We start from the raw sequence: 12439 nt of genomic DNA, 5'->3' as shown, positions 1-12439 counted from the left end.
CTGCTGCTTCTCCCTCTGCCCCTCTCCTTGCTCATGCTTGCTCACTCTCTCAAATAAAATGTTTAAAAATGTATGAGTAAAATATGAATATGACATTCATACCATTTTTCTCAGATCCTAGAAGTGATACTTACATATGTTAAAAAAAAACCTGAGTTATAGGTTGCCTGCTTATTTCTGGGAATAAAATGTGCTTGCTAGGAGAAATAGTTCTTTTCATTACTAGTATTTTTTTTTTTTTTTAAGATTTTATTTCTTTATTCATGAGAGACACAAAGAGGCAGAGGCATAGGCAGAGGGAGAAGCAGGCTTCTAGGGAGCCTGATGCGGGACTTGATCCCCAGCACCCTAGGATCATGCCCTGAACCAGAGGCAGATGTTCAACCACTGAGCCACCCATTTGTCCCCTGGGCTTTTTTAAAAAGAAATTCTTTTTTACCTATCTAATCAGGCAGGCTTTCCTGTCAGATAGAACACCTTGCTTGTCTTAAATTGGGTGGCTTAAAAAATCCATTACATATCTTGGCACTGGTTTTAAATCTCTTCCATAGTGTGAATTCTAAACACTTTTTGATACAGTAATTCTAAATGTCTTCTCTTTGGGTATGTATACTACTGAATACCTGAAGGACTGTTATGATATATCATCTACAATTTCACTTAAAATTTTATAATGGACAGTTTACTAGGAACGTTCTGGAGCAACCTTCAGTTTCTTAATGGTATAAGACATAGTTGCATTTTTCATTGTTATATAAAATAAGATTAGCTTGTTATCCATTCAATACTTGACACATACTAAGTTAAATGTTTATAATAATTATTTATAAATCTTTTATCTTTTATAAATACTTTTTATTGTAAAATGCCAATAGAGGGGATCCCTGGGTGGCGCAGCGGTTTGGCGCCTGCCTTTGGCCCAGGGCGCGATCCTGGAGACCCGGGATCGAATCCCACGTCGGGCTCCCGGTGCATGGAGCCTGCTTCTCCCTCTGCCTGTGTCTCTGCCTCTCTCTCTCTCTCTGTGTGACTATCATAAATAAATAAAAATTAAAAAAAAAAATGCCAATAGAGAGAACACTCCTATTTTGTAAATGAAAAGAATTGGATGTGTGAAGGTTATCAAAAACAGATTGGTTTAAGTGTTACATTTAATTATATTTTATTTTATTATTATTTTTTAAATTATATTTTAGGTTATATTGTGTAATTGGCTGCTTGAAGGAATAAAGTAGGATTACAAAGTAGATTAAAACTGAAACCAAATAACATCTATAAATTGAGAGCTCATAAGTTACATATTGTATTTTGCCTATATTTTAATGTGATGTGTATGTTCCATTATTCATGTATACCCTAGATTTTAAAAAGTAACTATTTGCTTTATTAAGGATAATTTTTACATTCATTTCTAGTTCAACTTTGTGTTTTTTCACTACTATAAAAGACTGATTAATAAGAATTAACCCATAGAATACTTAATATAAGCCAGGTGCTGTTCTGAGTGTTGACTTATGTTAACTTAATTCTATTAAATAGACATTTTAAAATATGAATTTTACAAAGGTAGCACAGAGAGGTTGTTTAACCTGCCTATGGTCGAACAGTATGTAAAATGGTAGAGGCAGGCAGTCTGGCTCCTTCCATTGCTCTTAATGACACTCTGTACTTCTGCCCATAGGGACTAAAGATGTGAACTTATCTAATTGATTTTTTAACAAGATTTTTAAAAAAAAGAGCGGTGGAGAGGGGAGAGAGGGTGCGGGTGCAAGCTCAAGAGTGTGGGAGAGAGAAGCAGACTCCCTGCTGAGCAGGAAGCTTGGTAAGGGGCTTGATCCCTGGATCTGGGGCTTGCTCCTGAAACCAGAGATCATGACCTGAGCAGAAGGCAGATGCTTAACTGACTGATGCACCTAAGTGCCCGTAATTGATCTTTTTTTAAAAAAACATCTTTATTGAGATCTAATGTATAATTTACATATCATTAAAGTCTAGCACTTTACAGTATGCAATTTAGTGGTTCTTACATTTATGGAATTGTGAATCCATTAGCATAATCTAATTTTTTAAATTTATTTATAGATTTTTTTATTTGAGAGAGAGAGTGAGAGTAAGAGCACAAGCAGGGGGAGCGGGAGAGGGAGAAGCAGAAGCAGACTCCCACTGAGCAGGGAACCTGCCATGGGGCTCTTTGGGATCATGACCTGAGCTGAAGGCAGCCAGCCAACTGACTGAGCTACCCAGTTTTCCCCCATAATTAATTTTAGAGCATTTTCATCACCCTGGTAGAAACCTGTACTTGTTAGTGGTCATTTTCCATTTCCTTCCCCCTCAGTCCTAGGCAACCACGAAGCTAAGTTTCTATCTCTATGGATTGTGTATTTTGGGCATTGTATATAAATGAAATTATGTGTGGCCTTTGTGACTGGCTTCTTTCACTTAGGATAATGTTTTCAGGGCTCATGTATGGTATAGTATGTATCAGTAGTTTATTCACTGTCAAATGATATTCCATTGTATTGGTTAGTCTTTTTCTTAACCCAATCTTTACATTTTTTTAGTCATAAGATTAACTGTTTGTAGGTATAATCATTGTGTTCTTTCTGTTTTGGAGTGCTAGATACATATTTGAAAATCAGAAGATTAAGGCACAGGAAACCAATGATCTTGAGTCTTGTTTTTTGAATAGGACTAAAATGAACTGTCACCTTGTTAAGTTTTAGAGTTTGGTGTATTATGTTTTGGAGTCTAAACTATGAGTTGAGGTTTTTTCCCCCATAAAATAAATTACATTCTTAACTCGAATGTTGTTAATATAAGATGTACTTCAGGATATTTTTAAACTAAATTATTTTTGAGAAAACAAAAGCAGTATTGCTTAAGTAATGCAAGGAGCATGTTATAAACTGTTGTATATATTCATATTGTTTTCATCTTAAGTTTCATCAACTAGGTAGGATACTTTGAGGTACTGTGAGGCATTTGGGAGTTATCAGAGGTATAGGAGAGAGGGCATGAAAGATTTCTCATGCTGGCTCTGGCTAGTGCAGACTTCTCTTTATATTTTTGGGTTTCTCTTTTCTAAAGCTGTATTTATTACTGTATTGGATAATGAGTTTTGGACAGAGGTAATTTAAGACACTTAAACTGCTTAGTATAGGAATTGGCTCAAGTACACACACACACACACACACACTTGAGTATGTGTGTGTGTGTACATATATATCCTTATATGTTAGAATTGCCGAAAACCAGTTTTGAAGCTATGATAACCACTGACTTTCTAACTTTTTTTTTAAATGGATTATCATTGAGGAAAAAAAAAACACAGACTTTTATTTTTTAAAATTATTTTTATATTATTTTTTATTAGGGAGGAGCAGAGGGAGAGGGAATCTTTTTTTTTTTTTTAAGATTTTATTTATTTATTCATGAGTGACAGAGAGAGAGAGAGAGAGGCAGAGGGAGAAGCAGACTCTAGGCAAGGAGCCTGATGTGGGACTCGATCCTGGAACTCCAGGACCATGCCCTGGGCCAAAGGCAGGAGCTAAACCGCTGAGCCATCCAGTGATCCCCGGGAGAGGGAATCTTAAAGGAGGCTCCAGGCTCAGCACAGAGAGAGTCCAGTGAGGGGCCCAGTCTTACAACCCTGAGAGTATGACCTGAGCCAAAATCAGGTGTTGGATGCTTAACCAACTGAGCCACCCAGGTGCTGCCCTATAGAGGCTTCATTTTAATGTTGTAGGAGTGATCCTTATAACTTAGGTGTGTATATCAATAAATTTCTTTTTTTTTTTTTAAGATTTTAATTTATTTATGATAGTCACACAGAGAGAGAGAGAGAGGCAGAGACATAGGCAGAGGGAGAAGCAGGCTCCATGCACCGGGAGCCCGACGTGGGACTCGATCCCGGGTCTCCAGGATCGCGCCCTGGGCCAAAGGCAGGCGCTAAACCGCTGCGCCACCCAGGGATCCCCCTATCAATAAATTTCTTTAAGGCCAATTTTCATTTTATACCTGATTTGCTAAGTAATAATTTCAGGAAACTTATAATACTTTGCTCCTAAAATATATTTGTATAGTTTAAACTAGCTCGTAATCTTTGTATAGATTGATACAGAAGTGTAAGATAATGCATTTTTATGGTTTTATAAGACTTGTATCTTTGATATTTTCTAGTTTATTTTTTTCAGCTTTGCTATACATACACATATACATTGTGAAAGGATTCTTATCTAGTTAATTAACACATCTGTCAACTCACATTTCTCTTTTTAAGTTTTTATTTTAAGATTTTTTAATTTATTCATGAGAGACAGAAAAAGGGGCGGAGACATAGGCAGAGGGAGAAGCAGGCTCCATGCAGGGAGCCTGATGTGGGATTCAATCCTGGGACTCCAGGATCACTCCCTGAGCCAAGGTAGATGAATAATTGCTGAGCCACCCAGGCGTCCCACATTTATGTTTTTTATTTTTTTTTAAAGAGCATTTAAGTTCTGTTTTCTTAGTAAATTTCTGTTAAATAGTACAGTGTTAAGTATAGTCACTATTTTATACATTAGAACCTTAGACCTTATTCATCTTATAAGTGAAACTTTGTACCTTTTTACCAGCCTCTCCCTGTTTCTTCTATCTGGTAGCCGTGGGAGGCCCCCCCCTTTTTTCTGTATGAATTTAAGTACATATAAGTGAATCTACATATAAGTGGTGCTATGCAGTGTTTGTCTTTCTCTGTCTGGCTTATTTCATTCAACAGAGTGCACTCAGGGTCCACATGTATTGTTGCAGATGACAGGATTTTCTTTCTCATGGTTGAATAGTACTCCATTGTATATATGTACCATATCTTCTTTATCCTTTTATCTGTTAATAGACACTTAGATTGTATCTTGACCATTGTCAGTAAATTGCAGTAAATGGGAGTGTGGATCTCTTCTGTATCCTGGTTTTATCTCCTTTCAATATGTACCCAGAAGTGAGATTGCTGGATCATATGGTAGTTTTAATTTTTTGAGGAACCTCCATATTGTTTTCGATAGTACTCACACCAAAAGTGTACAAAGGTTCCCTTTTCTCCACGTCTTCACCAAGAGTTGGTTATGTCTTGACTTTTTTTTTTTTTTTTTTTTTAAATTTATGATAGTCAGAGAGAGAGAGAGAGAAGCAGAGACACAGGCAGAGGGAGAAGCAGGCTCCATGCACCGGGAGCCTGACGTGGGATTCGATCCCGGGTCTCCAGGATCGCGCCCTGGGACAAAGGCAGGCGCCAAACCGCTGCGCCACCCAGGGATCCCTGTCTTGACTTTTTTATGATGGCCATCCTGACGGATATGAGGAGATAGCTCACTGTGGTTTTGATTTGCATTTCCCTGATGTTTAGTGATGTTGAGTACCTTTTTCATGTACCTATTGTCCATTTGTATATTGTTTATGAAAAAATGTTTATTCAGTTCCTCTTCCCATGTTTGTTTTCCTGATGAGTTTTGTGATTTTTAACTTTTTAAAATTAAAAAATTTTAAATTTCTCTACCCACAATGTGGTACTTGAACTCTCCACCCTGAGATTGAGTTGCATGCCCAACTGAGCCAGCAAGGCATCAGTTGTGTGATTTTTTTTTTTTTTTAAGATTTTATTTATTTATTCATGAGAGAGAGAGAGAGAGAGAATCAGAGACATAGGCAGAGGGAGGATCAGGATCCCCACAGGGAGCCCGATGAGAGACTTGATTCTGGGACCACGGGATCATGCCCTGAGCCAAAGGCAGACCCTCAACCACTGAGCCACCCAGGCATCCCTATTTTTCAAAAATCTGCCTTGTTGAGCATTGGCCTTACATAGAATGTAAGGTACACTTACATTCTATGTAGGTATCTGCATAGCTTAGTATTTTAGTTGGTTTCAAGATGCAGAGTGTTTGAGAAAAGCCAGATTAAATCAGATGAGTAAGGTTTATTTTAAAATGATGCAATTTCCAGGACACTTGGGTGGCTCAGTGAGTTGGTTAAACATCTGATTCTTGATTTTGACTCAAGTTATGATCTCAAGGTCGTGAGATTGAGCCCTGTGTTGAGCTCCCTGGTCGGGCTCCAGAGTTTAGTGCAGTTTGCTTGCGATTCTCTCTTCCTCTGCTTCTGCCCCTCCCCTCACTTGCTCATGCTCTTTCTCTCTCTAGAATAAATAAAATCTTTAAAATCTCACAACTTCCATAAATAACATAATCTCTTGGCCAGTAATTTGCTGTTTAGAGTATTCAGTTACTAATTTACTAAATTTTACCACTGTATACATTTGAATCCAGAATACCATACTTTTTAAGTAGTTGTCCATGATACTATGTTTTTTCCAAATGTATTCATTTGTAATCAGAATTTATTTTTCAATCATGAGAATAAGTGTATTGTTACTTTAGATATTTTTAGTGCATGTTTATCCACACAGATAAGTGACTAATTTTTTTTCTCTCGTTCATATTTGAGAATTACAACTTGAAAGAATTGTCAATAGTGGATTCATGGTAGGGATTCTTTAACATTTGAGAAGGGGAAGAAATCCACTACATGAATTTGAGATGCCCGTCTCTTAGTCTCCTTTTGCCTTATTTTTATCTTGATGCACAGTGTAGCAGACTTAGTCTAAGTGTTACTTTAATAGAATTAGTTTTGGGGCATGATTTGCAAATATTGACTGAATGGATCTCTCAAATTTCAAGTGTTTTTCAAAAATTGTATTCTAAATTTTATTTTTTTTAAAGTCAGCTTTAAAGAAAGCAGGATTTTTAGTTGTATGTCATTTTCATGCTGTGAAAAGACTTAGCCAAATTGAGATGTAATGCTTCACTCATACAAGAAAACTAGTAGCCTGAAGAATAATCTTTAGCATTTTCATGCCATTAGAAAATAGGTATGGATGCTGAGAAGCTTAGGTGCTTTTATGGGTAACAGGAAAAGATTCTAAGACTGTTAAGTTACATTAGAATTAATTTGTGACTCACTGTAAAGTTAACTGGCTCCTAGATAAAGGATTAAGTTCTTGTTTTGCATTTAGTTGCTTATGAATCTTCTCTAGTTTTGCCCCCATACACTTTTAGAATGTTGTTTACCTGTTATGGAACTTCAATAATTATAGATTCTAGGCAATGTGGTCTTCTTGAAAGAAGAGATACCTGGATAAAATCTGTAGCCTATTTGCAGTGCCAAGAGAGCATGTGGCAAAACTAACAATACAAAATTAAAAAACAAAAACAAAAAACTGTTTAGAAACCTCTTTGGCTCTCTTTATAAATCAGCAAGACAGATAACTGAAAAATGTGTCAGATTTGCAGAATTGGGGCGTCTGGATGGCTCAGTCTATTGTGTTTGCCTTTGGCTCAGGTCATAATTCCAGGGTCCTGGGATGGAGCCCCGCCTCTGGAGTCTGCTGTGGGCCCCCATTTGCTCTCTATCACATTTTTTAAGATTTGCAAGAATCATTGGATATTGACAACAGTTTACAGCAGAGGGAATGTTACTTATTTCTATGGTGTTGTCATTGGAATCAGAAAGGCACTTAGTTTTTTACTTTATTTAAATTCAGTTTGCCAACATATAGTATAACCCCCATTGCTCATCTCATCATGTGCCCTCCTTAATGCCTGTCATCCAGTTACTCTATTCCCCCACCCACCACCTCCCCTTCTGCAGCCCTTCGTTTCCCAGAGTTAGGAGTTTGTCATGGTTTGTCTTCCTTTCTAATTTTTCCCCACTCAGTTTTCCTCCTTTCCCTTATGATCTTTTGACTATTTCTTATTTTTCACATTATGAGTGAAACCATATGGTTGTCTTTCTCCCATTGACGTTTACTTTACTCAGCATGATAAGCATTTAGTTTTATGTAACAATCTTTAATATTGCAAATTTAGTAAGGAAACATTTGCTGAGCAAAAATAAAACCAGCAGAATATATCTGACCATTATTGTGACGAGTTTTTAAATGAAGTGTAGATGCAACACAGTAATTTTCATATTCTAGCAATATATTTTAAGTGATATTTCACTTTATGAAAATCAAAGTGGCTTATAAATACTATATAACGTTTCTTATGTTTCAATTATAAACATGGTGCTTTACTTTAGCTTCTGTTGCCTAGGTGGGTGGCACTTTCATTATGGGAAGTTTTAAAATCATTTTTTAACAAAATAATTTCTTATCAGTTCTTTGATGTATAGGTTTTCATAACAAAGTACCTCCATATACATTGTTAAATTTGATTCTCATGATTTTATTAGCTAGGGAGAAAAAGCTTTATCTTCATGTTACAGATCATGAAATGAATTTAGAGAGGAGCTTGATCAGGTTCTTGTAAGTTCCTTAATTGTCTTAATGTGTTAAAATTTTTATAACTTTTAAATTGTTTGTGGTGGAATATATTTTAAATAGAAACTTTTTTATTGCATTTACTACTTTTATATTTCTGTTTCTTTGCATATTCAGGCCTCTGAGTCCCAGAGTGATCAGATCATTAGTAACGTCGCTTCAGGCACATACCTTAAATTAGTATTTTGGTATAATTATTGGTGGCACTTAATGAATCTGTGCTAGAAGAGAAGGATATTTTGTTTTTCGTTTTTTTGAGAAGGTGTTAACTGTGATAGTATCATATGAAACTGATTTATCACTAGAGTAGCATTGAAAAGTATGATGTCAAAAATGAAAGTGACTAAAATTTTTTTTTCTCATTTTTGCCTGCCCTCTGGTGGAGAAGCTTGTGGAATCAACAAACAGGGTATATGGGAAGTCTGAAAAAAATTAATAAATGTTTAATTTGGTATACGAAAAGTAGAATGTAACCTTCAGTCTCAGGTTTAGTTTTTTAATCTTAGTTTATAGACTTTAGAGGGGACAAATATGGGATATTGCAAGATATGCACATTTGTTTTAGAAGTTACATTTCTCAAAATACTTTGTTGTTTCTAAGGATCTTATTGAAGTATCACAAAGCTTAAAAACAGAAAATGAAGAGTTTAAGAAGAGATACAATGATGCTACATCCAAAGCTCTCCAACTTGAAGAAGATATTGTGTCAGTGACACATAAAGCAATTGAAAAAGAAACTGAATTAGACAGGTATTTCTGATGGTTTTCAACAATACTTTTGTTTCAGAAATGTTTCAATGAATTTTTTTGGTCTATATTAATGTTACTTTAACTCAGTTTAAAGGATAAACTCAGGAAAGCACAGTATGAAAGAGAACAACTGGAATGTCAATTGAAGACAGAAAAGGATGAGAAGGAACTTTATAAGGTACTTTATTACTTTCATTTTTTAAAAAAGATTTTATTTATTTATTCATCAGAGACAGAGACAGAGAGAGGCAGAGACATAGGCAGAGAGAGAAGCAGGCTCCATGCAGGGAGCCTGACGTGGAACTCGATCCGAGTCTCCAGGATCACACCCTGGGCTGAAGGTGGCACTAAACCACTGAGCCACCCGGGCTGCCCTTAATTTCATTTTTATTTGTTATCTATTGCTGTGTAACAAATTACTCTGAAATTCAGTGGTCAGGAGCTTGGAAGGAGCTTAGCTACATGGTTTTGGCTTAGGATGTCTTGGTCATTTGCATTTAGGATGTTGACTAGGGCTATAGTCAGCTACAGGCTTAATTGGAACTGGAGGATCTGCAGTCAAGGTGGCTCACACAAATGACTCTTGACAGGATGCCCTTCAGTTTCTTGCTGTGTGGGCTATGTGGCATCTTCAGTGGCTGCTTGAATGTTTTCACAGCATGGCAGCCAGTTTCCCTTGGAGTGAGCTCTCCAAGAGAGCAAATAGGAAGTCCTAGTGTACTTTATGACCTAGTCACCAAAGTTGAATGTTATTTCTTCTACTTTATCTTGCTCATTAGAAGCCCAGTCACTTGGCTCAAGCCACTACTTAAGGAGAGGGGAGTTGGGCTTCCCTTCTTGCAGAGAAGTATCAGAGGATTTGGGGATCTATTTGAAAACTACCTCTCAAGTGTGTAGTCCCTAAAAGTTTTCAGGGAATTGCTGGTATTTTAGTTACTTAGCAGGTGATACATAATAAGTCAAAGTAACAAGTTACCTAATGTTTATCAGAATTTATAAAACCAAATGTTTCCCCTTTTAGGAACACCATATGTTTTAGAGCATTAATTTCAGTGACAATTGTCATGTTTTAAAGTTTGACTTTGAGAATATTCTTCAGAAAATGTCATTTAAAAAAATGTTCTAATCCTCACCTTCTGAAGTTTTTCTTTTTTGAATGATTTGGAAATAGAATGGTTAGCTTAATTACCAATAATGTAAATATAAATTGAGACATTTATCTTAAGTAGCTAACAGCAGTTCTTGAAGGCATTTCCAGATGAGGAAATTTTTTTAAAGATTTTATTCATTCATGAGAGAGAGGCAGAGACATAGGCAGAGGGAGAATGTGGGACTAGCCTAATGTGGGACTAGATCCTGCAACTCTGGAATCACACCCCAAGATGCTCAACCACTGAGCCACCCAGGTGTCCCCTTCCTTTTTATTTTTCAAGTCAAGGTGGTTTTGTTTTGTTTTTGTTTTTGCTATTTTAGAAGGTAGGTCTTGAATACACCATACACCTTAGGACAGAAAGGATGGATGGGGACATTTTACATACTGTGTTAAACTCATTTTATTTCTTGAATAGCTTATCCCCAGGGTGTGCGTACATGCATGCATGTATGTTTGTCACTCCCAAAACATGATTCACTGGTGGGTGATTTTACGATTTTACGATTTGACCCTTTAAGAAAATATGCCCCAAAATAATGTTTGGTTTTTGAACACATTTTGTGAAAAGGGGAAATAATAAATACATCTAGAAAAATTGATACAATTGGATTACTGTTTATACAGTGTTTTTGCAAACCTCCTCCAAATGCAGTTTATTTTTAAAGTTGTAAAGCACTTCTTAAGCGAAAATTTGGCATCTTGAATAATTTTTTACTCAATGAATTTCACTGAGAATATTTCAGTTTTGTTGCCAGGAAAAGACCTTAGCATTATTTCTCTGTGGATAATTGCTTTTATTTTTTCTTAGCACAGTGGGAGATAATAAATAAGATTGAATGTGTATGTCTTCAGTCATTTCAATTCAATAATGAGATGAATTCTGAAGGCCTTCTCTTTAGTATTGGGAAGGGTTTAGGAAGGTCCTTAAGTTAAAACAGTGATGCTGAAGAGGTGTAATGAATGACAACTAGGAGAGTTATTTTGGAAAGAGAAAGATCTATCCTTAAAGATGTTATTTACATCCTGCTTTTTCTTTCTGTCCTGAGACTAGGACTTCTGATGTTTTGTAGAGGGTTAACAAGCACATTTTAAGGTAAATTCAGCATTTTTCCTTTACTGCTCTAAATTATCCCTTATACTTTGCTTTTTTTCACCTTCTGCAGACTTGTGTGTGTTTTACATCTGAATGATGAGTCCTTTGCAAAAGACTGGGCAGTAAGGAAGGAAGGGAAAGAATGAGGTGCCTTAGGGATTTATTCTTTTATAGTATGGTAATATCTCTAGTTTTCCATAAGCTTATCACTTGGGATCAAAGTGACATCAGAATTTCCATTTGCATATACTTTCCCCCAGCCTCCCAGTGTTCCAAGCAGTATTTCATTTGTATGTGTGTATCCGCAAAAATTGGAAGTAAAACTTCCTTAGAGATTTTTGTTTTGTGGGTTTTTTTCTTTCTTTTTTTATTTTTATTTTTATTTTTATTTTTATTTGTTTTTTTAAAAGATTTTATTTATTTATTCATAGAGACACATAGAGAGAGAGAGAGACAGGCAGAGACACAGGCAGAGGGAGAAGCAGGCTCCACGCAGCAAGCCCGATGTGGGACTCGATCCCGGGTCTCCAGGATCACACCCCGGGCTGCAGGCGGCGCTAAACCGCTGCGCCACCAGGGCTGCCCTCTTTCTTTTTTTTTAATGGCAAGGAGACTATACTTACTATGATAAGACCTCATTATATTGTTCATCTCAGAAACAGGCTTTCCCTTTCAGGTGGCTTATATAAATAACCAGGGCGATTCCTTTTGTTTCTCTCCTCTAGCCCCTATGAGATCATATGACCTGTCCCTGTCCTGTCAGAATTTAGAGGAATTGATAAAACACTTTTTTTTAAAAAAAGATTTTATTTATTTATTCATGAGAGACACAGAGAAGAGGCAGAGACCTAGGCAGAGGGAGAAGCAGGCTCCCTGCAGGGAGCTTGGTGCAGGATCATGTCCTGAGCCGAAGACAGCTGTTCAACCGTTTAGCCACTCAGCCACCCCTAAGATGTTCTTGAATGTACCTCTTCAGTGTTCCAGAATCTCACCATGCCTTTCTGATTATACCTATAAAATAATTTGTTCCTCCAAAAGAACAACCAAATCGGTTTGCATTTTTAAAGAGAACTTAAATTTATTAAATCAA

At 36.5% G+C, this 12439-nt stretch overlaps 1 protein-coding gene across 8 annotated transcripts in view; it reads left to right on the top strand.

The window, feature by feature from the left end:
- The window catches only part of TAX1BP1 (Tax1 binding protein 1), a 94309-nt gene that overhangs the window by 31519 nt on the left and 50351 nt on the right, over positions 1-12439 (top strand). For all 8 annotated transcript variants that reach the window (XR_012010769.1, XM_072783659.1, XM_072783658.1 and 5 more), the window contains exons 6-7: positions 8955-9103; positions 9191-9281. Coding sequence is in view for 7 of the 8 variants with exons in the window: in XM_072783659.1 (XP_072639760.1) it covers positions 8955-9103; positions 9191-9281 (240 nt within the window). In the remaining variant the exon portion in view is untranslated. The remainder of the gene's footprint in view (positions 1-8954; positions 9104-9190; positions 9282-12439) is intronic.

This window comes from Canis lupus, chromosome 18 (assembly GCF_048164855.1).
Source record: "Canis lupus baileyi chromosome 18, mCanLup2.hap1, whole genome shotgun sequence".
Classification (NCBI taxonomy): Eukaryota; Metazoa; Chordata; class Mammalia; order Carnivora; family Canidae; genus Canis; species Canis lupus.
This window is presented reverse-complemented; position numbering and strand designations above follow the sequence as displayed.